The following is a 27,043-nucleotide window of genomic DNA, read 5'->3' as shown; positions in this document are numbered from 1 at the left end:
AATTCACTCCAGGTTTTCCTCTTCTCCAAATTGCTTTTCCTGTCACCGCTCTCTCCACCTAATTGTAGCTTTCCCTAATTCTTCAGGGACCGTTAAAGGGCATGGAAAAGTTATCTTAGAGTTTATTATCTAATTTGATACCATAGTACTTTTTATTAGGGGTAGGTTATAGATGTGAGAATATGGTGTCTCTGTGGCTCCCTGCCTCTGGCCTTTGGGAAATGGATATCTGCCATGAGATAAAACATCTGAAAATGTGACAAGAACTATTAAAATCTCCAGTTAGTCAGACAAGCAGTATGGCCAGATCTACAAAACAGACTTTGTGTCCACAAGGGATCTTCACTTGAAGGGATCGGCGAGAAAGCCCATTCCCAGGACCTTAATATTCTAATAGTGACCTCTTTCACATGATTCTAGTTTTGTCATCACAGACCTTTGAGTCTTGTATAAAGATTAACCATTTAGAACACTTGATTTTAATGCATATTGTTCTAATTTATCGGGCTGCTTGCAAAAGCACTATTGAAAATATTTTCAAATTTCTCTGGAGCACAGAAGTTTCTAACAACGTTGTGGAAAAGTACGGGCTTGATAGATGGTTGTGTCTGTCAGGAATCTGTTGGTTTCCCCATTAAATTATTACTTTGTTGTTGTACTCTTGGCCGCATTATGTTATGCTTGCATTTCAGCCCACATTTTCTGTCATCCACATTGGCTTTTGCTTTGTCTCTGGCTTAGAGTACATTGACTTGCTTTCCAGTTCTCGGGATTCCGGTCCTTGTTCCACAAGTGTCTTAAGCTGCCAGTTGCCAGCACTTCTACTAAAAGAAGCAGTTTCTCCTCTCCTGCCTGGTTCCTCTTGTTTGCATTGACAGAGAGGTTTTTGTTGCTGGGAATGTACCAGACCAGGGAACTGACCAAGACCAGCAAAAACAATTAAACTAAGCTTGTTTCCAATCACCATATAATTTATCTGAATGCTGTTGGCTATGCAAATGTTTGTACTTAAGGAAGGAGGGGAGGAAGAGGTAGGTGTGCTGTGGGGAGAGTGAGGAGAACTGATGCAATTTTAATGTGTGTGCAGAACTCTTGGGGAGGCATGTTATGTGACACCCATGGGACTGAGTAGGCACCGAGGTCTTGGGTCTCTGAGCAGTGGGTGGCCTGGGGCTAGAACTTGAGTACAGCCACTAGAGGCAGGAGACATATGCCCAAAATAGACCGTCTCCTTCATGAAAGATTCATGGAAAGAATGGGAACTTTTATTTTTAAATGAAAACTGGTTCATTTCTGAATCTCCCAAACCCATAGCTGGTATGCTAACCTTGGGCTATTCTATTAAATTGTGAGCAGCTGAATTGAAGAAAAAAATAAAAAGAAGTTTATATTGTATGTTAGATCAGAGAGTTCTGATATTTTAAGCTTCTAGGACATCCATACTATCTTCAAAGGAATTCCAAACAAATCCTGAAAAGTTGGTTTAACAAAAATTAGTGGAGGAATAGTTTGAGTGAGTGGTATCAGGGAAGCAGCACAGGCTCTCAGAACTCTTGAATGTATATAAACGTTATGTTTACTAGAAGATGCTTTTCAACATGTCGTTTTTCCTTTAATATTATGGCTAGGCTTTCAGCGGAGGTTTTGACCAGTTTTTGTTATCTGGATAGAAATACAGGTTCAAAAATTTACCTAATTCACACCAAATCATTGAACAGTCATTTTGCTTCATTCTAAGAATGCTTTATAAAGAAATCAATTCAAAAGGTTTGTTCTTAAGTGAGAATGGAAGTGTACTGATACTGAACTCTTCACAAATGAAGCCATGTGGCTTCATTTGCAGTCCTTCCACATTTGTGTTTGTAGAATATCATTCGTCTTTCTCCCTCAACCTGAAAGAGAAATAACGGAAAGAGTGATGTAAGAAGTCAGAAATGCTGTTAGCAATTTGCAGATAACAGCAGAAGTTGGAGTGTGTCTGATGCTGGTTTCTGTGTTTCTTTTTCCTTGCTTCTCTCATCGTGATGCCATTCAAAAGGGAGTTCAGGGCTCTGGTGATTGAGATGGTGTTAGCCACTGATATGTCCTGTCACTTCCAGCAAATCAAAGCCATGAAGAATGCTTTGCAGCAGCCAGAAGGGTGAGTCACTTCACAGCACCATGCACTGAAGGGCTTCATTTCAGCTTGTGCTTTGCCATCATGTTTAACTTCAAAAGCACCTCTCCAGAGGCCCTCACTTTCCTTGATGTGCACCTCAATTCCATTTCTGCTGTTGAATTTTGAATGAATTCTCCTCAGTCTAGTGCACTAGCACTACCTATATACACAAATCTCTATTCTGTGTTGGTAGACCAAAGCTTGCAAAGGTTTCTGTGTTAGGGTAAGCTTCCCTGGTCATTTTCCTTTGTGTATCAGGGCAACATCAAGGACACAATCCAACTGAACAATCTCTACCAAGTGAGTAGGACTCAAGGATCTACAAAAGACAATCAATGTGTTGTCTTTCTTCAGATGGTAGCAGCTGCCACCATGGCAAGGGGCCTGCTCCATCACAAGGGGAAAGACAAAAAACAATCTGAAATGAATCAAGAGAAGGAGTGGAAAATAACAGAAGGAACATTATGGGGAAGGCCTTTTTTTCACAATATACCAGTAAGAATTGTAATGTGTTGTCCACAGCCTTCTCCATGAAGTTCCCATTATGCTATTCTTACTGATGGTCTTTTCTTTTTTTCACTCTGGACACAGATCTTTCCAGCACCCTCCAGAATTATACCTATATCAGATCAGAGTGTGGCTTACCACTCAGTCCTGTCGGAAGCTACAGCTTTTCTGACTATTTCAGGCAGTCAAAAGCTGGAATTAAAAACAGAAATTACTCATCCCAAGTAAACATAATTTACTGAGTTCTTGGGCCAGCCTCTCAGGTTATAGTCTTAAGAAACTACCAGCTTCATTCCAGTTTTCTAACAGTGAAGCATACTTACTGTGCAAAGTCATCAGTGTCCCTGCGAGCAGATCCTGTTTACTACAGTAAGATGATAGGGAGTAAATTCTCTTCTGACCTGCATAAAATGCAGCCCTGATAAAATAGGGAGCATAGTGACTCTAGTGACAGGTCTGATTGTGCAAAGAAGCGAGCCTGGAAAGGAGCTCAGCAAAGCTGAGCAAAGTTTATACTTCTTAATGGCTTTGTTACAATAAGAATGGTGAATGTTGGAGAAATCAGTCAACCTTTCACAGTTGTCAGGTTTTGTGAACACAGAAATACTCATTTAATATCCTGGCCTTATTTCATGAGTTTTTTTGTCATTCTCCACTGCAAGTGCAGGCAGTTAACATATTCGATCCTTTGGATTTTCAGAATTGACAAGCCGAAAGCCTTATCACTGTTGTTGCATACAGCAGATATCAGTCATCCAGCCAAGGCCTGGGACCTTCATCACCGCTGGACCATGTCACTGCTAGAGGAGTTCTTCAGACAGGTAAACCTGGGGAATTCCTCTGTGTTTTGGCACCACAGAGGATCGGGCAAGTAAGAAAGTGTGAATGTGTATTTTCTTTCTTCTCTGATTTTCTCAAGAACATCCTAAATGATAGGAACCTTTTTGTCTGATACAGTAGCATTGCCTATCAAGTCTCTTGGAAAGGCAGTGTCTGATACGGTGCCTGTAGATGGCAGTATTACCTACCATCGAATTTGGGATGGTAAGCCAGACTAACTACTTTTATCGAATCAGTATGTGTTTATAACTTGCAAAAATTAGAAAACATGATGTTCTGCTTGTCTATTAAACCATAGAAAACACATTTAGGTAGTTACATTTTATAAAGCTGTACCTTTATTGTTGGTGTAGACATATAAAAATCCATTACCCTTACCTTTGATGAAGTGAACTGCTCTAGCTTATATCTCTTAATGGGCATGCCATTGACAGATCCACAGATTTAGACAAATCATTAAAGACTGTGTGATATCTACAGTCTTCCCAAATGGCCAGTTAAAAGCATGTAAATAGTTGCTTAAACAACAAAAAAAGAAGTAAAAGTAAACAGAGCACTGAAGAGTGTGAAGGTACTTTTCACAAATATGTATTACTAAACTAATCAGAAAATTAAGTGCTTAATTTCCCTCCAAACTTCAGTAACTCTGTGATTTACACTAAATCAGAGTACAAAAACAAACAAACAAACAAACAAAAACAACAACAAAAAAAGCCAATTTTTAACAAGTATTTTGAACGGCATCTGCTATTAAAGGCATTGTGGGAGTCCCTTCTTAATAGGGATGTTGCAAAAAATTACTTTGAAATTTAAATTCGTTTTTCAAAGCAAGAATGGGTTTACTGGGTGGAAGAAGGAAAATCGTGCCTTCTTGGTTTACATGAGCCACGATTACATGAGCCTTCTGTGTGGTTGTTGAGATGGTGTTAGCCACTGATATGTCCTGTCACTTCCAGCAAATCAAAGCCATGAAGAATGCTTTGCAGCAGCCAGAAGGTTGAGTCACTTCACAGCACCGTGCACCGTGTTACCACACAGAAGGCTCATGTAAGGAGGATGATTTTCACATACACTTTAGGGAAATCTCTACCACTGGGCTTGCTTATTCTCTTATAGCTCAGAAAGATACTAGATCTGATAAAATATACCATTGCTGTGTACCCTTTTATGACTCAGAGGGAATTAAGATTGGCTGGATGTAAGAACTCAGAAAGGCCAGGTTTGGATCTGCTTTACAAGTGCAACGAAGACAAAATCATTTTATGTTTTCACAAGGACAGTCGAACAATAATTCGTGCTTCAGTTTTGAATGACAGATGCCTCCATGTTTAGATAAAGCATTGCATGAAACTTGTATTCAAGTTCTAAATTACGGTGAAGTACTGACTTCCTTTTGGGGAAAAAACTTTACACTTACCATGAAAAGTGGGCTTGTTCATTGAAGTTAGTAGATAAATACGTACATCCCTGCCTAATAGCAGAAGAGCAACATGCACTCTTCTCTATGTATGAGCTGAAAAGTGCCACTAACCAGAGGAGACCATAGGACTAAGAGAGTAGGCTGTTTTCAGTTTAGATATTTATTTCTTTATGCTCTTGAAGTGCAGATTCTCTTCCACTTTTTCTGCTGTGTGTGTTATGAGGCATGAAGACTCACTTAACCTCAATCAATGCAGGTTTCTAATGCTCTTGGTTTCCAGTTCCACAGTGATGTGACACCGGTCTTCCTGCATGAACTACACGTTTGTAGATGTTGATGCTGATTCTGAATACAATTTTTATTGACTGATATTCAGCAGCTGGCGTAAAGATCTCATAAAAGAAATATCTTGCATGTTTTACTTAGTGATTTGGCTATCCATGAAGGATCTGCCTGAACAGTTTAGAAGCCATGTATGTCTTTGAGCAGTCAGGAAGGTTGTTAGGGGCTCTGTGCTAAAGAGAATTAAGTGCTGGGGTTTTTAAGAGGCACGAGGATTAAAAGAAAACTGATGGTTAGAAAAGAGCTGGCACCGAAAAATGCTTTTCCTGAGAGGTGTGGCAAACATGGTAGGATAAGGTTACTTTGGAATATTTCTATGTTTGGTTTCTGGCTTACCCTGAAGTTTGTACATTAGACTCCTAACATAATGCAGGAGAAAATAGTTGTTTCACCCAAAGCTCTAACAGAACTTATTCCTTCTTTTTATGTACGTTATAATAATAACAAAGAAAAACCCATTCAGTGCCTCTTATGCCTACAATTTTTCTCTAATTTGTTTGCTGGCTATTTTGGCTTCCATTTGACATTAGTCAGAATAATGGCATGAAGTTCAGCACAGTTAGAGTGAGTTGCTGATTTAAGGAATTGGTTCTCTGGTACATTTAACAGACTGTTTAAGTTTGAATGTTCACTGGGGATTACTGCAACTGTCATCATATGTATCCTACCAGCCTCAAGCGATTTATAATAGTGTGACTGAAGCAAGCTTGGTGTAAATATGCAGCTTAAATGACTGGAATAAATGGGTTTATAACACTTGATCTTCCACACCATCTTGTGATGTTAGGAAAGGACTGTCAGTTCTGAGGTCTGGAAAGCATGTTTGTACCTTTATTCTTTTTCCTTACGTGAAATGTTAACAGTATCAGTGTTTCCTTTGGACAAAAAATATAGTCTGTATCTGGCCAGCCATGACCTGTGAATTCCTTATCTAAAGACAAAAGGAAAAAACGCCATGCAAGCAAGTGCAAATCCTGAAGGATCAATCATGATACTGATGTTTTCTTGTGAAAGGTTTGTTCCAAGGACGATGTTCTGCTGAGTTTTCCAGAGAGCTCCAAAGAGAATCATTCTTGTGTACAAGAGGGTGCATGCTTAGTGCTTGGAAGTATTAAGCAGACAGAGAAAGCTATGAGACAGGATTCACTGGAGTCAAAATGCTCAATGCCCATAGTTCTCCTTGGACCACAACTTTTCCAGCCAGACTCAATTCTCCATAAATAATTTGTGTTTACAAAAACATGCATATACAAAATCTACTTAACTAAAGAAAGTAAAATGGGTTACTTTTACAGCAGTGACCTAAGATATCAAAGTTCAGTGCCTTGTTCTAATTTATTCTCTTTTTTTATTCTTTTCTTTTCCAGGGTGACAAAGAAGCAGAACTAGGGCTTCCCTTCTCTCCATTGTGTGACCGCAAGTCCACTATGGTTGCTCAGTCTCAAATAGGTATGTCCGTTTTGGTGCACTGTAAGTAGCATCTTAAAAACAAAACTTAGAATCATAGAATCACCAAGGTTGGGAAAGACCTCCAAGATCATCCAGGCCAACCATCCACCTATCACCAGTGTTTCCCACTAAATGTCCCTCAGTACAACATCTAAATGTTTCTTGAACACCTTCAGGAATGGTAACTCCACCACCTCCCCGGGCAGCTTGTTCCAGAGCCTGACCACTCTTTCAGAGAAGTTTTTCCTAACGTCAAGCCTGAATCTCTCCTACTACAATTTGAAGCCATAAAAAATGTCTCCCTGTGGGACAAAGGTTACAGTGATCTCTCACCATTTGAAAATTGTTTATAGAGAAGAAGTAATAAACTGCATTGGTATTTTTTCCAGATAAACAATTCAAAGCTGAGGAGCCATTAAATTTATGACAGTTTCCTTGCGGTAGTTGAGTTACTTCTGATGTGACTGCAGAGCTGGCTGCGGTGCTGCAGTGCCCAATTATGATATTACTCTGTGGTTTACTGAGCACTGAATGTGAGGTGCATCATGTTGTGAGTTTTCTCAGAGAATATAAACATGTCAGTCCTTTTGATGACCTGGGCAAAAACTGTTGGATTTTTCCTTTTTTTTTTTTTTGTTTTTTCACTTATTTTTCACACCTCTCAGAGCTCAAAGCCAATCATTATTTTGCACGGAAGCCACAAGAAATAGCAAAGCATTTTCAACTCCATTCAGAAGTAGAGATCTTTTTACAGGCTCACTAATAGTGCTTTTTCTATCTCTTGCAAAATCACGGGGTTGCAGAATGGCTGAGGTGGGAAGGAGCCATCTGGGTCCATCTGGTCCAACCTCTGCTCAGAAACATCAAGAGCAGGTTTCCCAGGACCACATCTAGATGATTTTTGAGGGGGGACTTCAAAACCTCTCTGGGCATCCTATTCCAGTGCTCCATCACCTGCACAGTTAAAAAGTTCTTTCTGATGTTCTGATGGAACCTTTTATTTTCCCAGTGTGAGCCTCCTGTCCTGGCACTGGGCTTCACTGAAATGAGACTGATTCTATCCTGTTTGCACTCTCCCTTCAGATGTTCACTGACACTTTTAAGATCCCTCCTGAGCCTTCTCCAGACTGAGTAGTCCCATCTTTCTCAGCCTTTCCTCATAGCAGAGGTACTCCTGTCCCTTGGTGACCCCATGTTGGACTCTTTTCCAGTATATCTCCATTTCTCTTGTAATGGGAGGCCCAGAACTGGACACAATAACAAGGGCACAATGCTGATTCATGTTCAGCTTGGTGGTCACCAGGACCTCTCGGTCCTTCTCTCCAGGGTTGCTTCTCAGCTGGGTGCCTGGAATTGTTCCTCTTCCACAGGAAAAATGTGGAGCTTTTGGATAGGGTCCAGAGGAGGGCCATGAGGATGATCAGAGGACTGGAGCACCTCTCTCATGAAGACAGGTTGAGGAAACTGGACTGGTTGAACCCTAACCCTAACCCTAGAGAAGACTCTAGGAAGACCTCATTGCGTCCTTCCAGTATTTAAAAGGAGATTATAAACAGGAGGGGAATAAACTTTTTACACGTGTAGATAGTGATAGGACAAAGGGGAATGGTGTCCAACTAAAGGGTAAACGATTCAGATGAGATGTCAGGTGTAAGTTTGTTGAGGTGCTGGAACATGCTTCCTAGAGAGGTTATGGATGCCCATCACTGGAGGTATTCAAGACTAAGCTGGATGGGGCTGCTGGCAACCTGATTTATTGCTTGATCTAGCAGTTGGAAATCCCGCCTGCAGCAGAGGATGTGGAACTAGATGATCTTTGAGGTCCCTTCCAATTCAAGTTGTTCTATGATTCTGCTAGATAGGAGGTGCAGGACTTCATGAGATTCTTGCCAGCTCACCTCTTCAGCCTGTCATGATTCTTCTGGATGGCTGTGTAGCCCTCTGATGAGTCAGCCACTCCCGCCAGTTTGTCATCTGTGAATTTGCTGAGTGCTCTCTACCCAAATGTCTCCTTCAATTATTGAAAGAAAAGTAGGAGGGGGAAGCAACAAGCCTGATATCTGGGGAGAAGTCAAGAGGAGTTAACTGAAATAGACATGTTCTGCAGGCTAGGAGGAAAAAAAAAGAGACAACTTAAAAAGACAAGGTGGATTTATGGGGTAGATATTTATACCCACAAAGTTAGTGAAAAATGTTATCTGTACGTGACTGGAGAACAGAGTGTCAAATGGAAGAAGGCAGATAATGCTGACTCCCAGCATAAGGGAACTGAGTCCAGGAACAGAAAGAAAACAAATGTATTCAAGGAAAACAATCAAGAGAAGAATTTGAAGTACAAAATTTCTCAGCTGTCTCCTGAGATGGCCAAAGAACAAAACAAATATATCCCCAGACTTAGGAAAGTACAATTCTCATCTTTGGCTCAGAGCTGTTTCTTGTTTAAAATGATTTCATTGTTCTCGTTAGGCAAGCCATTCCCTTAGTGAACTTCATTCCAGATTTTTCTGTGTCTGCAAGCTTAGGCAGTTCATACAACAATCTGAACTTGAAAAGCCCAAACTGGCTGCCAGATTTCTAGAGTGTACTCCTCTGAAACAGTACCTCAGAAAGGTGTGTACGTGTGTACATCACAACACAGCACCTGAGAAGACTTGTATTTTGCCAGTGGCTCAGTGGAGGGAGGCAAGAGCAGACTTAAAGAGCTTCAGTATGAGCTAAAACCTGATGCTGAAGATTCCTGGGCAGACTATGTCTGCTGCTATGGGAGAAGATGGCCTCTCTGTGGCTAGTGTGGAGGAAAAGACATTTAGACTTCCCTTTCACTCTGGTTCTAGCAGCTTTCAGATATGTCCCTCACATCTTACTGGGAAGAGGAGCTTTGCTTCCTACATGTCCCCTTCTGCACTCTGGTTTAGGGTCTCGTGCTTAGAAAACAATTTGTCTTGTCCTCCTCTTTCCTGCTTTTTTTACTCCAGAAGTCCAGGAGTGCCAAGAAAATTCTATACTACTGATGCATTTGTGTCAAGCCACTGCAAAATTAATGATGAATTAAACCATCACCAGGATAATTACACTTTATAAAAGTGGCACTCTGTCAGTTTGTAAAGGCAGCCTTATTTAGTTAAATGTTACTTGTCACTATATGCTTGTGTGTGGTTTTGTAGTCTGTTGACGCTAATGGGCCATTGTTCATAAGTTTTGGCTTTTCACTTAAAGTTTCCATTTCTTAGTCTGCTCCGTATATTGGCATTATCTGTCTATAATACCTCCTTGATTAGACCAAAATGTCTTACATTTTCTGCCTATCTGCTGAGCCGGGGCTTTCAAAGTTGTAAGGTAGATTCTCAGAGAAATAATCTGATCCTATTTATTTATTTATTTGATCAACAGCCTCAACAGGTTGTTCCCTGGATTATTAATTACTGCATTTATTTGCAGAAGCAAGTTCCTCTTGAATTCCAAATCATGCAGTGAGCAGCTGTGAGTTTCTACAAATAAAACAAGCAAACAAACAAAAACATCTGTACTTTTAAAAATAGAATTGTGCTATTGGTTTTGCCAGGGACAGAGCCTAGAAATCCTGTTCCGGTGGTTTGGCTTGTTTGTAGTTGCTGGTTTGCTGCTGAAAGTTGAGTGCAGATGCCACAGACAGTGGGCAGGCATTTTTATTAATGAAGGGATTTCACAAATGCAGACGGAAGGCTTTCCAGCATGCACTCTTTCCATAAAATTGAAGCAAAAATTTCCTCAAAGCAAAGAATGTCTCATTCTCTTGTTTCTTTACTTTGTGGAACAATTGTTTAGTATTAAAACTAATACATTTTTTAAAACGAATATCAAATAAGGAACATCAGTTGTAAAACCTACTAATGCTAGTGATCAGTTTATTATCTTTTTTCTCCCTCAATAAAAATGATTTTGGTAAGTATTTCTGTACCCTACTAAGCTACAGAAATCATGAGAGATTCATGTGCCAAAGTCAGGCTGCTGACCAGAGTGGGGAAGGCAAACAGATTTCAAAGAAAACCAGGCCAAGACTCATTCTTCCTCACATGAATATCGGGATTTAAAACTACTCTCTTTCTCAGACTGTAGAAAGCTTGTCTGATGAGGGGTGAAGCTCACTTGCAGCTGATAAATGTTGGAACATCCTTTTATTTTTGACCATTGACGAGCAAGAAAGAAAATTACAGCTTCAGAAAACATTGTATGAAGGCTGGGGAGTTAACGTTTCTGGTTTATTGATTTCTTTGCTTGTGTTGTGGTGGGCTTTAGGGAAACAATTCTCTAGCTGGTGTTTGTTGTGGTGGGGTTCTCAGGTGGAGCGAATGAATTCTAGATGCCTAGAATCAACTCCTCAGTATGCAGTGGCAATTCATAAAATCATCCTAGTCTCTGGGGTACAGAAATATTTACTTCACTTGTTCCACTGACAAAGAAAGAAGATGATGAATTGGTCATACGCTACACCATTAGTAAGTTTCAAAGCCAGGTTAATTATTTTGTATTCAAATCACAGTGTCTTTGGGTAAGAAAAAGGAGAATAGTAAGGGTGGTTTGGGATTGTAATATAAATTACATCCACTGTTTGATCTCCGTAAATGTTCAGCAAGTGTTGATGAATGTCAGTGTGTGCCATTTTTTTCCATGTGGAAGAATTCGGTGATGCAGCTTTGCTTCATGCACACTTCCATGTCAGACGCCATCTGCTGCCATCTGTCCCAAGTCAACAAATTTTAACAGAATTTGATTGGAAGGTTCAATCCCTATTGCCATACTACCAACAACTGCCTTTGACGTGGGCCAACGTAATTAAATAAGAGGCATTACTTTTGGATCAGCGAATCTAATGAAGTCCCACGTTTTGTTTCTGTGACAGCAAGATAAGTTTCCCAATACTATTATAGTACCCCTTTAAAAATTACATAATTGAATAACTTATTCAGTCTACAAGGAACAGGGGAAAATACCATACGCACTCTGCTTCAGTACAGAAATGACTTTACTACCCTTGTTCACCTACTTCAGTCCTTTGTGGCACCTCAATCTGCATCTGTTACAGAGACTTCTTCTAGGGAAAGCTTATTTCTTAGATCCAACGCTTTAGACAAGACCTTGTGTTTGTGCACTAATGTTGAGTATCTCAGCAAGTGATACTCACCCAGTTGCTGAAGTTAGTGAGCCAGTTGTACATGTGATATCAGAGATTTGCATCGATTACTTGGATTTCTTTGGTCACTAAGAAGTAAAAAAATGCTGGAGTAAAGGAGAATAGAAGAGATGTAGAGGCAGGCTGACAAGCACACAAATGAAATTCTCAGTATCCTCAGGGTTCCTGTGGCACACTGTTCTCAGTCAGTACAATTTGCAATGTTTTAAAAACTGTATGAAGTTTCCTAGGCCTTACTGTGTTATGATCTAGCACACTGTTTCCCACTGTAGCTTTATACTGCATGCATTCTTTATTATCAGCGTGAGGGGAAAGGTGGTATTTTCCCTTAAGTTTGCATAAGACTATCTCAGAGTTATGGAGGCACATGGTTTGGATGCTCGTGTAAGACTGAAGGTTCAGTAATGCATGATTTTTTCTCAAATTTACAAAAGATTAGTATGAATTTCTGAGAACTTGGAAGTAATGTTTTTAATTATGCTGGGTATGCAAATACAGTTCATTGTCTGACATTTTGGAAGTATAGAAAAAATCAGGGAAATCTGTCAAGGGAAATAGAAGTATGCTCAACTGCCTTGCACTCTTGTTGTGCATAAAAGCTTCTGTAAATTCAGGTGTCTGGCCCATGAAATATCTTCTCCCTCTACTGTTCTTTTATCACCCAGAATCACCAGAGTCTGCCATAACATACATTTAAATTGAGTGAATGTGTAATTAATAGTTAACAATTACAAAATCATTAAAAATGTGGCTCGATAATATTTTCCAAGAACATCTGCTTCTTTGTGATAATTTCATAGAAAATTCTCAGGCAAATCTCAAATTGGATGTGATCTACGGACCATTCAGTAGCAACTTAGGGAAGTGTATTTTATAATGAAGTGTTAAAATACCTGTGGATGGACTGAGGAAACTGCAGTTTGCATAAACTATGGTGGAGTTCAGTATGATTTACAATGGAATAAGGATTCTGACAGTCCTTATTCAGCTTTATATGAACATCACTGGGAGATTCAAATAAAGAAAGAATTAATATTATTAAAAATAAGTTCACTCCAGGGTGGGGCTGCAGACTTCAAAATGTCTTACTCTTCTTGTTGTGGGATTGAAGAACAGGGCTAGAATGGAGATCATTTGGAAGTGTAATAGCTGGTTCATAGACATACATAGTAGTAGAGCAAAAACTGATGCTTTACTCCCTAGAGTTAACACAGGATAGAAAACCATTGCCTGAACCATTTTTCCTATCACAGTCATCAACTTTGGCACATTCATCCACTGTAGAATGAAATAAACATACTGCATCGTCTCATACATCGGTAGCCACAGAGAGCCCAGTACTCAATTTCAGGTCCTGTATGGAAAGGCTTGAATCCTCATGAGCCTTGGGAGATACTAAGGACTTTTTCCCTCCCTTTGCTTTCTCTCCCTTCCCTTTCCTTGCCCACCCTTGTTCTGTTCTTTTCTTTTTTGACTACCTAGAACTCTAGGAACTGTGCTAACGTGAACATAGGAAACAGCCCTTCGCTTCAGCAGGGATTTGTGGGAAGGCCTTTCACTTTCATATTTTCTCTGTGCTACTTGGATTATCCCACATCTCATGAGTTTATGGCCACAGGGCCCTCCAGTTTGCCCTTCTCAGCATTCACATCAGAGTTGTGTCCGTCTCTGCTAAAATGTGTACTGAAGTAGAAATGATTTGGTCCATGATCTTTTACTTATGTGAAAAAATAGGGAGAGTAAGAGCCAGTAAGAACATGCTGGGTGAACACTGAGAATATTCACAGCAACCTACTGGTATGCAGTAGGGGAAGCACGTGTGTAACTTCACATCAATGTAGCTTAATAGTATTATTCCCATAATATAATTTTTTAGGGGTTTTGTTTTTGAAACTGTTTGAACTAAATCTGCCAGGAATTTGGCTTCAGTGTCATAATTCTGATGTAAAACAAATTCTGATGAATCTATTTGTGTTCCAATTTGCAACAGTTTCTTTCTAGTATTTAAGGAGGTACCCTTTTTTTGCATGCTATACTCAGGTTCCTGAGTCAGGGATTTACATGTAACTCCATTTTCACTGTGTAGTGTTTGCTGATTCTTTCAGTGTAGTCTGATTTTTTTTAACTCTGTCCTTTAGAATGAGTTCGTCTGAGATCGCTGATGCAGGAACTTCACATAAATCATTATTTCACCTTCTTGACTGTGCTTGCATTTCTGCTCAGGTTTCATTGATTTCATCGTGGAACCCACTTTTACTGTGCTGACTGATATGACTGAGAAGATTGTGACACCGCTCATAGATGAAGCTTCCCGTTCTGGCATGTCTGGGTTCAGACGTTCCAGGTGAACAACCATATGTCCTCTCCCTTCAGGGCACGTGTTGCTTGCATCCAGGTCCCCCGGTGAATGTCATAGTCTGTGTCCATATCCATCCCTCCACAATATATGTCAGCCACGTGGCATAAAGCTTGCTATCCACATTGCCAGCATAACAGCTCGCTTAGTGATGTGATTGTTTTGAAGGGAAACCCCAGCCAAAGGCAGGGCGAAGAGTGAGGCTGGCATGAAGTTGAGCCAAGCCTCCAAAAGCACTGAATGCAAGTGGGTGTAGTCATGTAGTCAGGTGAACTTAAGTGCTCTCTCAGTCATTAATGCCAAAACAGAAGGTAGGTAGTGTCATTGAGAAGCAGTCATTTCTAGGAATATGTCTGGAAGTAAAAACACATTGTAGTTACAGAGGATTGGGAAGTACAGGAACACTTATTTAGAGTTATTAAAATGTGTGAATTATCACCAGACTTCATCTGGAGCTTGGAGGTAAGCAGTCTTGGCCCATTCATCCCATTCTCCTGTTGTAGAGAATCTGCTACTTCAGTAATTTAATGGACAAGGCATGTCTTGAGATTCAGGTGCCCCATGATTTGTACTGCTTAGAGTGGAGCCTCCAAGTCAGGATTTCCTCTCCTAAGCAAATTCTTTATTCTTGGACTGTTACATGCAGGGCAACTACTACTATCTTTCTGTGACAGTTATCTTGCTGCCTTTAGTAAAATGTGTGCTATGAGATGCCTGTCCTTGAAAGAAAACTGCTAGGCCTGTAACTGAAATGAGTGCCTCATTTCAGCTTTAGATGAGGTCATCATACCCTGGTTGGAGGCTGGTGTACAGCAGTTCTGTCTCTAATGGCTCCAAGAGGTGAATTTTAGGACACTACTTTGACATTCTGGATTTCTAGGTTTGTCTGACTCTCCACTTGATGCTAAGGGACTGGAGATTGACAACAAAGAATCACTTTCTAAGGTTTTCCTTCTAAGAAACCATGTCCACCAACGAACAGGGAGAGAAGAGCTGTCCTTTATTTCTAGTGCTGGTTCAGATTGTGCTGCTTGCTTTAACGTTAGTTGCTGTGGGGTTGGAGGGAGGGAGGGAATTATGAAGGATTTAGGGTTTTCTTTCCTTTCTTCTTTGTGTGTTAGACTTAGAGTAATAATTTCTTCTTAGCTGTGTTAGGGTGCATTAGATACTGATTCCTGTTATGTTTTGTGATCTTTTTTCCCAGTCTGAATAGCATTAGTCCCTCTGAAGTTAAGAGATCAAGTGTCAAGAGCACTGGGTCAGAAGGAAGTGCCTCACTCAATTGCTCCATACTCACTGTGGACTTCAAATGTTTTAAAGCCACCTGGACTGAGGTGGTGCAGCAGAACCGGGAGAAATGGAAAGCACAAGCCACCAAAGGTAACATCCAGGTTTCTTAGTGAAAGAATAAAAAATTCTTTTGAACTCTTCTACTTCAAACTCATCTTCAATCAAATTGTTCTCCAAGTAAGCACTGCTAGTTTGAAAGAATCTGCTTTTCTAGGTCAACAATTTACACTGAATTAAAAAAGATAGCAATATTGTGACTCATCAGTGCCTTACACTCTTCCATGTGACGTAAGTGTAGATAATAGAGAGGATTTAGACAATAGGAGGAAAAAAAGGAATTCTAAGGGAAGCCCCCTAAGGTCATGAATCAGACTCAGAGTGTGTGCAAAAATAGCATGAAAGGGATTTTGAAAGACATGTTATCAATTGTTTACTGTTAAGATTGAGAGAGATAGGAATGAAATGTCTGGTGAAAAGGCCATGATAGTCTGGATTCATGTCTGACTTCATATTTGCAGGGATACCTTGGATGAGGACTTAGGAGGTTTGCTGCTTCTGCTTATGATATCACAAACCTGTGCAGAACTGCAGATATTTCAGGAGAATTCGAGGTCTGGGTTGATTGCGAGCTTGGAAGCAGACCAGGCATCCAAAGTATCACGCAACTGAAAGTGCCCTAGAGTCATTTAGATGTACTTTGGAAAAAAAACCAAAGTTGGAATTCTATCTCTGATTACATTTATTTCTTTATGAAACTGTGATACAGCGTCTCCTCTGAGCTGAGTGCTTGTTACTAAACCCATTATATAATGAAGTTGTTGTATTTCATATGAATGGAAGGAGTTTGATGGTAATATATTATGCGGTTTTGGCTTTATGACCAGTGGAAGACTTGGCTGAGTTTTCTATTTGCCAGAGCAGATCGGTCCTCTCTAATTGAAAGGCCTGTCTAATGGTGCAGGGAGGCTCACAGAGGTGCTTATCTAGCATTGCTGTAGCAAGCCCTCTTCTCCTGAGCTGAATCTCTCTCTTGTGGTTCAGGTGCAGACTGCAGCATTTTGGTTTCTTTTCAGATCCTCAGAATAAAGGGATCTGTCTAAAAACCATCAGACTCCCAGAAAGCTGCCTATGCAAGCTATTGCTGATTTCAAGAATTATTAGTAAAGCCAGGGTGGCGTGTATCTAATTTAATTATATTTTCATGTGAGCCATAATTTATTTATTTAAAAATTAATTAACTTTAGCTAGCTGCTGGCAAGGAAATACAATCTGACATTTCTTATACAGATGGCTTTCACCTTTCTCTCTTGTAACCCATTTGTACACTGATCTCAAAACTGTTTCTGGTTCATTCATAAGAAGTATCTGAGGAGGCACAATTGGTTGTTATTTTTTGTAATTTTTGCTCTCTAAGTAGCTGCTCCTGTAAGGACCAAAACATCTTCCATGTAGATGTCAAGATTGCTTCCATTGGACTAATTGGACTGTATTCTTTGATTTGCAGGATTTGCTTGTCTACTTATCAGCTTACAAAATCTCTCAGAAACCAGGAGATGCATCTCTTTGTGATTCCTATCTCAATTAGAGTGCAATTGGTTATCTGCAGTGGGGTGGTGGATGGGCGGGCTGTGATATTGCAGACCTAGAAACCCTGTAGGCAGGCAGAATGAGATATACTTGGCAGCACAGTGCAGTCACTTCTGAATGCCTAAAGTCAGTATGGATACAGATATGTCCTGAAGCTGAATAAGGCTCCAAATTGAGTATGGGCTGAGCTATTCAATTGCTTTTGCAGGTTAATTCTTTTCTGATCGTGGAAAAGAGGAGTAAATTATGGAGTTTCTGCCTGCACACAGTCAGGTTTATTAGTTCAAGCACTACATTAAGGGAGTGTAGTTGTGTCCTGGGACACATTTCCCTTTTGGGAATGGAAGAGCAGGTACTGATAGTAACATATTAGTCTAGTCTAGAAGGGACAGCAATGTAAAGAAACTGTAACAGTAAGTAGAAATGAAGAGGTCAGGAAGCTGGAATTGAAAGCAACCTGGAAAAAGGGGGAAAGATGGATTTTCAAAGAACGAGGAGTTTGAAAGTGCTTAGGATTATGTGGTGCAACATAGGTAAACTAAACGTGGTTTGACTGACACCTGTATATCAGGAATGAAGATAACCTCTGTACCCCTAAAGATGTACTGACAGAGCTAATATCTCTTTTTAATTTGCCTTTTAAGATTTCTGAAGAACTGCATTTCCAAAAGGAAACTTTATATGGTTAAAAATAGACATTCACGTATGATGTAGGTAGGCCAACACAGGGTACTTTTTTCAGAGTACTTTTTTCAGAGTACTTTCTTAAATGTTCCCCTGTGCTCTTTTTCCATTGTCAATTCCTACACTTATCTAAGCAATACCTGTTTGCATGTTAAAAAGTGAAGTACATTTACATGTGTGAATTGTATCATTCTTGTAAAACTGACTGATAATCATCATTTCTTTTCATGTCCTGCTTCTCTCTTTGCCGAGGATGCAGAAGAAAAAGCTAAGAAAGAAGCAGAGGAAAGTGATCATCAGGGAACAGATGAAAAGAAAACAGATGAAAAGGATGAGAAGCCAACTGAAGATGCCACTGCAGCAAAGACGGAGAACAGCAAAGAACCAAATCCTGGGGAAAACAAAAGTTCAGATTCCAATGAGAATTCCCATGTAAATGGGACTGGGCGAGCTGGAGTGACCAGACACGAAGCCTCTCAAGGAAAAAGTGCTCCTAGGACAGATAAGGGAATGGATTCTCATCACGCAATGAGGGAAGAGAAACATGTCCAGAATGGTGAGTTATCTCCTTCCACTGAAAAGTGAATGCCACCCTAAAAGTGGTATTTCATCTCAGTAACGAGATGGGAGCAGCTGATGTTGTGAAAAAAGTGGTCAGAAACTTTTCCCAGAATATGACATTGATATTTCCAAGTATTATTGTTTTGAAAAAGATGGAGCTCATTACATCTGCTTAGATGCTTTTAGCAAAAAGGGCAATAAGACTCTTCTCATGGAAACAAATCAGCTTGTTTTGATGCACACTTCAAAGGTGAAACAAACTGTCTTTGTTTGATGAACCAAGATGAAGCTATAAACAGTCTTTAAGGCCAATTTAAGGTACTTTTGAACCAATTATCAAATGTAAATATGTTTTGGGACAGCAGCTCTTTCCCCCTCTCAACTGTTTTGAAGAGTTATTTTATTTATACTACATTTGTTCTGTTTTATTTGGGCAAACATGAACCTTTTTGTAAAGATTTATTGTCAGAAAACTGTTAGTGAGATAAAATAATTATAGTTTGCACTCAGAAAAAGTGAAAAAAGAATTGAAAATTGCATACCACATTAAAATAAGTTATTAGTCAGCTTATTTCCCAGTTGGTTGCAATGGAGCAAGCGCTTGGACCCCACCCCCCCGAGTCCTTCATTTTAAAGCCTGCTTCACTTGGTTGGCCAGCATGCTGACAAAGATTGCCCTGCCTCTTCTAGACAGGTGGATCCCATCATAATCTTCAGAGGGAGTCCCGTTCCCATACAAACCAAAAGCCTTGATCTGACACCAGCCATGAAGAAAGGAGTTGATATGTATTACGTGTCTATTTCTGGCTTTCCTTTTCTTCAGTCTTGCCAGTTGGAGAAAAAAGATAACCTGAGCACTAGGATTTTTCACTTGCACTTCCAGGACTTTGTTGTCTTTGATTCTGTCCCTGAGAGCAGATCAGTTGGCTGTTGGCCATTTCACTGTCCTTTCCTCCCCAGCCCTGCTCCTCTAAGCCATTAGCAAAAAATGACAGTACAGCCTCCTGTGATTTCTCATTATCTTGGTAATGTCAGCCAGTCCAAAACCAGCAAAATGCTCAAATTCTGAAGCATCTTTTTAGAAAAAGAATGAAATTTGTGGGCTTAAATGGCAGCTGAGGTAAGAATTCTGTTTGAAGTACTCCAGGTATGACTGGGTTCAGGCCTTTCCCATCATTCTTTCATCATTAGATTTCTTTAGATTGGAAGGACTGTGTAGATCCATGTTGTCATGCTCTGCTCTATATGGGATTTTTCTTCTAACAATGTTATGTAAGTGAATGTGAGTGGGCCCCACAAAGAAACAAAAAGGTTGGAGACATGAAATCCCATCTAGACAGCAACAGATTTTGCTTCTGAAATCCTTTATTTTACAGGCTTCTATCAATATAAGGACTAGGTATGCTCTAGTGAATTTGACAGTACCTTTTTCTGCAATGTCTCTCTGCTGCAGGTGTCTGAAATGCTTTGGAAGGAATTATAATGATTTCTGAAAATTAGTGTCTTCCTTAGGGTAAGAAATTCTGCTCTTAAATTTATGGGAGAAGACCCTAATGAATTGCAGTCACTGCAGAATATTTGGAGACTGCTGAAATCTAACATTCATATATCTGGGTTCACCACAATTCCCATTATTTTATGTCTGTGAATACCTCATCATAATGTATTTGCCTTATTATTCCTCTGCCTTTGTAATCTCTTTCAAAAAGATCATTATGATCATTCTCTCATGCTGGCAGTATGGCATGGTAGATATTACAGTACTCTGAAATCTTCTATTCATAATAAGATATTCAATGAAAGTTCAAAAACTGTGTTGTCAGAGGAGCTGGAAGCCTCTCTTTATCTCTTACTGCTCACTTCCTTCATACTTTCTTAGAGATATCAAACTGGGAAATAACATACACATGCATGTTCATCATCTTTGCCTGCACACGCTTAGGGTCAAGTGCCTCCTTTATGCAGCACTCAAAGAAAATATTATTAGCTTATCATTACCATCTGCTGTATGATGGTGGATGGAATGTGAGAAGCCTTTTGTGCCTTGCTAGGTACATTTTCATTTCATGTCTTGAATACGGTGTCTTTGCAGAGGCCATCTTTTTCCAGCAGACACCTCAATCCTACTTGGAGCTGCTCATACCTCTCTGTTCAAATTGGACTTCCCAAAGAAGCCCGAATTAATGGCAGTATATAATAAGCTGAGGAAATTGCTGTCTGCCCTCTGTCTTCTTGTTTTCATTTTTCTCTCACCTGCACAATGACCTTAATCAGAAAACTGTGGAGGTTTTGGTTCTAAATGAGAGGACATGTTATTTCCATCTTGCTAAATGTTTTAAGATTTCAAAACCACTTTTCTAATAGAAGAGCATTAATTAGAGAGGGAGAAACCAACTTTCTGTCATTCAAGAACAGCAGTTGTTCCAGTGGCTATGGCACAATTAAGAAGAGGTAGGCCTTGTTCCTCTACATTTTCACTTTTCTGAGCTGTTTCAAAAATATTCATTGTTCATAACTGTTTTGAAGGCAGATTGGCTTCTCTCTAACATATCAGTTCTTATGCTCTTGATCCGAAGGCCATGAAATAGTAATAATAGCAAAAATAATAATAGAATTGGAAGAAGCATTGCTATAATACAGCCATGTTCTTCGTATTTATAAAACTCTGAAGTGAGATTTGATAAAGGTTTTTTTTGCACATAGAGATGAGGCTTCTGAATTCACTGCTGCTCTCTTTTGGGTGAAGAAAGGGATGCCTGCTCCCATCTGTGCAGGCTGCCATTGCTCCTCTGGACATCTGCAGAAAGGAGACCTTCTTTGCTGCTGAATGAGCTCTACTCTACTATATCTATCCATTGAAGTGAATTTTTAGTTCATAGTCACATTTGGCAACAGAACATTCTTTTTCAGTGGGGAAATGGTCTGGGAAGGTCTGCTGCGCTCTGCTGTGAGAGTAATAGAGGACAGAAAATAAGGACTCCAGTTACCCTTTTTGGCTTCATAAAATATACCCTGGCCCTAATTCCTGTTTTCATTCTGCATCAACTGGTGCACTGCCAAAGACCTTGCCTTCCTGGTTTGCTGTAAAGACTCTAAATCCAGTGATCAGTGCTAGGATGCTTGTCTGTTTCTTGATATCAGTGTACACAAAACAGTGTAAACGACTCTGTGGATAAGTAAAACTGGTAAGAGAAAGTGTGATCAAATGAGGTAGGACTTTTTAGAATATCTAGGGTGGCTCTTTAAAGCAGAGGTCTATGACAGAGTCTCACAGGAACTTAACTCTGTCTCTTAAAAGCATACATATTTTAGAGTCCTGATTTTGAGATGAAGGTAGTGTTCAGGTTTTAGTGGTGTATGTGCAGTGAGGAGGAGTATGAGTTTGCATGTGCACTTGGAGAAGTGTTAACATTAGTATAAATCTGAAAGGAAATTAAAGCTTGGTTTTCTGTTGGAGTCAAATTTTGACTGTTGCATTATTGCGTGATACTGTGTTAATCCTCATTCATTGTAAATCCATATATTTCCTCTTAAGGAACATCTCTTTTGGATGTTGAAATTCGATGGAGTTACAAACATTAATACACTGCAGTCTGCATTATAATGCTTATAGTATCCCTTATTGCTTCATTCTAGGTGAAATAAAGGAAGACAGTATGGCAGACAAAAAAGATCAATCTAGTGTGGGAAATGAATCAAAGAAAACAGATGGTAAGGACATAGTATTTTATTTAGTTTTGTCACTCATTTCTATATGCAGTCTATTCTTTTATAAGCATCCATATTTTATGGTTAAAAAATTATGTGTTAATGTGAAACAGAAACAGTCATTAGATTTGACAGAAGCCATTTTGGGTATTCTGGGGGAAGATCATCTCTTCTACATAATGTTTAATGGCAATTAATTTTTCTGTTGGCAAACCATCTTCTTTATCTTCTTGATCAATTTCTGTGCACTGCCCACAAGAAAAATCCTGGATTATTTGAAATGCTCAATAGGAAACATGGGTTTGTAAGGTTCTGTCCTTCTGAGTCTCTCTGAGCCAAATTCTGCTCTCAGTGACGACTGACTGTATAGGGGTGCAAAACACAAACCTAAGCAAAACCCTGCACAAGGTGTATCTCCTTTTCTTTTGGTTGCACATCACACTGTGCCTATCCAACCACAAAGGTTTCTCGACTTCATACTCTAAGGGGGAATTTGCCAAGCGTTGCTGAATCACAGGTATGAGAAGGAAGCAAGCAAGAATAGGCACATCAGCACAAAAGCACTGTTATAGACACTACAGAAAAGGGGATATTACTAAAACACTTTTGAACTGAAACAATCCCGAATTGTATGATAGTTTCTTGAGCACTTAGAAATAATTTCGCACAGCCCTGAGCCTATTGTGAAGTTTCACAGATGTTTTAGTAGCATCAGCAAAGCAGAAAAACATCTATAAGGGCTGTGGCATGTTTGCTCTTCTGCATCTTAGCTGTATGCAAAATGCTACGAGATACTATCGGACTGCACACTGCTCCAGAACTGATTGCTTAGGTACTGGATAGCAAAATAAATGGAAACAAATGTTAGAGCTAAGATTTCCTTTGTAAGTCTCAATTAAGTCCATTTAAATATCCCTAAGTATAAATAGTACAGTATTGTATTTTAATGGTCAGAAAAGGCAACCTTGTCGTAAGTGTTACAGTTAAGAAGGACGCTGTTTGCTTTTATTGTTACCTTGTAAGAAACTGCTTACTGCTCTTACTCTTCCATAAATAAGAAGATAATGTAAAAAGGAAAAAATAAAAAAAGTAAAGCAATTCATCTATAATCACATGTATTAATTTCAGACATACAGATATGTACTTTATACAAAGCAATGATTGTTCAGGAAAAATCAATTATTTGTTGAAATGTCATATTATTTATACACTTCTGATAAGTGTCTGTCAGGAAGAGTTGTGAATGAGTCCCATTCATAACTCTTGACACAGTATGCAGAAATAAAGAGCAAATATTCAGTTAGCAGTCTGGCTTTGCAGGCCTTTACGAATATGTGCGCTGTCTTATGTGCTGTAATAGCACCACAAGGATTAGTGGGAGGAATAGCTTCTCTCCCTGCTGCAGTTGGTGGCTGCAGAACTGTGGCTGTGTTGAAAGACTGCTGCCCTGGCAGGATGAGGCAGATACAGGAAGCTTGGGGCTTCACTTGGCAGATGCAGGAATCAGACCTACCATGAGAGTAGGCTTGGGAACCCCTAGATTTGAGGACAAGGTCACCTTTGAAGGCTTGCAGTCTCAGTCTCTTGGAAAAGAGCAGGGGCACCTTTTTAATCAGGCTGGAAGACAAGGAGGTGAATGTTTCATGCTGACTTAAAAGCATGGTAGTAAATTTGTTTACATCCAAGTTGCTAGTCTTTGTGTACTGTTAGCTATTTAATGTCCATCTGTTCTCCTGCAAGGAAGTGTTCTGCTCAACCCCTTAAGGAAAAGACCAGTGCCATGGGACCGGCTGATTACAGTGAATAACCAAATGTAACCTAGCAAAAATCATTTATGGGCTCAATGTTTTTTCATTCAAATGCTGTAGAGTGAGATTATGGCTAATGATCTCATTGACAGAAATAGGGAATATTTGTGAAAGACAAGCCCTAGAAAAGTGTTGGGGTGGCACTTCTGTTTTGAGAAGTATTGCATGACCCCTTGTGTCCATTGCTCAGTCCTGAGCAATCTCCTTACCAGCCATGTGAGGGATGTGGAAAAACAAATCTTGCCCATGAATAGTACATAGCTATTTGTAGACTTCTGTGCTACATGCCCCAACAGACGCTTTCTTACATGCTGGGACATGGTCTTTCATATATTGGGAAAAAAGTGAAAGGGAGGAGTTGGTCTGAGTTTGCAGTGCTGGAATTCTCTCACCACTTCTAGATTGCTTGTGAGCAAAAATCAGCCCAGGTGTGAGCAGCATCAGGCCTGGTACTTGGGTTTTACAGCCTCCGAGTCTGCAAGAGGGGTATATTTGTGTGAAATAGGTGCTCATTTGTGTAGATTCATCACATCCCATGAGGGCTTTGGCTTTATTTTGGCCTCCATTAGAGCCCTGCACCCAAGCGCAGGTCAATCTACTGTTCTGTCCTGCTGTGAGAAAAAAGCTGCAGAGCGTAAGTACATGAATCTTTTCAGGATCTTCCCCATGTTACTTTTTGAGCATTTATAGTAGTTTAATATGTTGTAATTGGAATATATAAGTACTAAAGCATTTGTAATCATCCTTCTACTTTGCGGTGAACCAGGAGGCCAAGGAAATACAAATAACCATTCTATGTGGACACAAAGACATTTAGTGGCTTGCCTGTGCTGTAGTCACAGGTGTGATATGTGTTGGTGCTACCTTCGTGCTACACACACATTGGTGTGCATGCCTACAGAAACAGGGATCAAGCTCTGCATGCCAGTGGGAAGCTATGAATGCATCTAGCCAGAGCTTCACACAGCTGAGTCTACTGGTACTGCAGACCGCTACTTTAAAGCTAGCTTGAGGATGCCTGTGCAAGCAGAAGCTGTGCCTTAGAATGCAGTATTAACTGCTTCAATCTCTTGTTCAAGTTTCTTAAACACAGGCAGGCATCCTCATTTTAATGCAATCTTCCTGTTATTGGCTTTCTCCCCCCCCCTTTTTTGTGGGGCATTCAGTTGTTACTCAGTACTGCCCTTATCTTCAGCTTTGAGAGAAGAGATACGAGACTGCTGTTTCCTGTATAAGGACACAGTCCTATCAGTGACATCATCAGCACCCACAGCATCATCAAATGTTTTCTGTGGGATAGGATGTTATTAAACCATTTTGGAAAACCTGATTTTCCCCCATGGAACAGTCTCTATTCGATACTTTGAATGGAAATTTTTAAGCAGTCATATGGAAGTAATGTGTGTGTGTGTGAAAAGTAAAATTGCTTGCTGAAGCACAGAAATACATAGGGTATTTGTACTCATCTCTTGAACTTCTGGTGTGTGCTGGGAAAGCCTCGAGTGCCCTGGCTATGTACGATGAGCAATACTCCCACCTCGTGGTCAGACCTTAGCCTTACATTTCAATAGTACTTTGTGCGGTGCAAAAGCAAATAATACAGTACATTAACAATGCAAGGGAATATGCATCTTTTACGTGTACGGTCTCTATGACAAGTACACACAATACAAGCATTCTAGGAATTTAGACCTTTATCACAGAATCACAGAATGGCTTGGGTTGGAAGGGGTCCCAAAGATCATCAAGTTCTAACCCCCCCCCCTGCTACAGGCAGGACCACCAACCTCCAGATCTGGTACTAGACCAGGCTGCCCAGGGCCCCACCGAACCTGGTCTTGAACACCTCCAGGGTTGGAGCATCCACAGCTTTTCTGTTCCAGCACCTCGCCACTCTCTCTGTGAAGAACTTCCCCGATATGCAATCTAAATCTTCCCTCCCTGAGCTTAAAACAATTCTCCTTTGTCCTCTCACTGTCTACCTTTGTAAAAAGTTGATTCCACTCCTTTTTATAATCCCCATTTAAATACTGGCAGGCTGCAATGAGGTCTCCTTGCAGCCTTTTCTTCTCTAAGCTGAGAGATGTATAAAGGAACAACCTTCACCTCTATATTCTTCAGAGAGGGAAAATGGTAAATTTAAAGTCGTATAAATAACAGAGCCATCTCTATTTCTATTCCAAAATATAGGTTGATTTCTCCATTACTGGCAGAAGCAAAATGCTCATTTCAATTGGTAAGGCAGACACGTTGGACTTCCTTCTGTAAGATATTGCTTTGATATGATATGTCAGAATCCAGCAGTGGTGGCAGATTGGAATTACAATAGCTCAAGACTACTTCTGGATACAATTTCCTTCCTTTTCTTACTTCTTTTATGGCCTGCTACCTGAATTACATTAGAGGTTATTGCCCTGCATTAGAAATTGGAAAGCATTGTACTGATACCCTCTGGAAAAGCTTGCCTGAAGAGCATGAGTATATTTTCCTGTCCAAAAGGAGATTAATTTCACCATAAATTATCTCTGATGAACAGCAAGTCCATAGTAGCACATTATGGGGAGAAGGGGGAAAAAAAGCTTCTGTTCTTTTCAAATCATTTTAATGTTCTTTTATAAAGATGTGAGTGTGCCTTACTAACCAAGCAGCACCCGAGGCAAGCTGGAATTTGCACAGTGGGATGTACTCTGAGAAGTCTTTATGCAGTTTTACTATCAAGCAAAAGAACATGGTGTGATGTGATCTTTGATGATAGACGAAAATCACATTGTTAGCATCCTGACCTCAGTAATATTACATCACCAATGATATGCATACTCAGTGAGAATATGGGGAATGTGTAGAAGAGAGCTACTTTATCAAAATACGCAGATGGTTTTGCCAGTTGTTTGTTTGATGACTATGTGTATAAATCCTATGGAAGGCACCTGATTGAGACTTTTGTCTGTCTCCATTATGTCTTGTTTTCTAAGACTATAGTTCAGACCGTGCCATGTATTTAGGAAGTCCTTAGGACTTGACCCATAAGCTTGACTGATTTTTGTTTCTACTTGACATGAAATCACAGAGTGTGGATATGTGAAAAGTTGATAACTCAGAGGTGGCATTTGGTTTGGGTTTCAGATTCAAGTGAATATGTGAAATATTCATTCCAGTTGCATGG

General features: G+C 39.9%; 1 protein-coding gene across 5 annotated transcripts in view; it reads left to right on the top strand.

Moving 5' to 3' along the window:
* LOC140248855 (dual specificity calcium/calmodulin-dependent 3',5'-cyclic nucleotide phosphodiesterase 1C-like) overlaps positions 1–27,043 on the top strand; it is a 322,620-nt gene that overhangs the window by 282,027 nt on the left and 13,550 nt on the right. For all 5 annotated transcript variants that reach the window (XM_072329915.1, XM_072329916.1, XM_072329918.1 and 2 more), the window contains 7 exons: positions 2,039–2,140; positions 3,366–3,486; positions 6,635–6,716; positions 14,110–14,230; positions 15,447–15,622; positions 18,063–18,359; positions 22,001–22,075. In XM_072329915.1, coding sequence (XP_072186016.1) covers positions 2,039–2,140; positions 3,366–3,486; positions 6,635–6,716; positions 14,110–14,230; positions 15,447–15,622; positions 18,063–18,359; positions 22,001–22,075 — 974 coding nt within the window. The remainder of the gene's footprint in view (positions 1–2,038; positions 2,141–3,365; positions 3,487–6,634; positions 6,717–14,109; positions 14,231–15,446; positions 15,623–18,062; positions 18,360–22,000; positions 22,076–27,043) is intronic.

Source organism: Excalfactoria chinensis, chromosome 2 (genome assembly GCF_039878825.1).
Source record: "Excalfactoria chinensis isolate bCotChi1 chromosome 2, bCotChi1.hap2, whole genome shotgun sequence".
NCBI classification, from domain to species: Eukaryota; Metazoa; Chordata; class Aves; order Galliformes; family Phasianidae; genus Excalfactoria; species Excalfactoria chinensis.
This window is presented reverse-complemented; position numbering and strand designations above follow the sequence as displayed.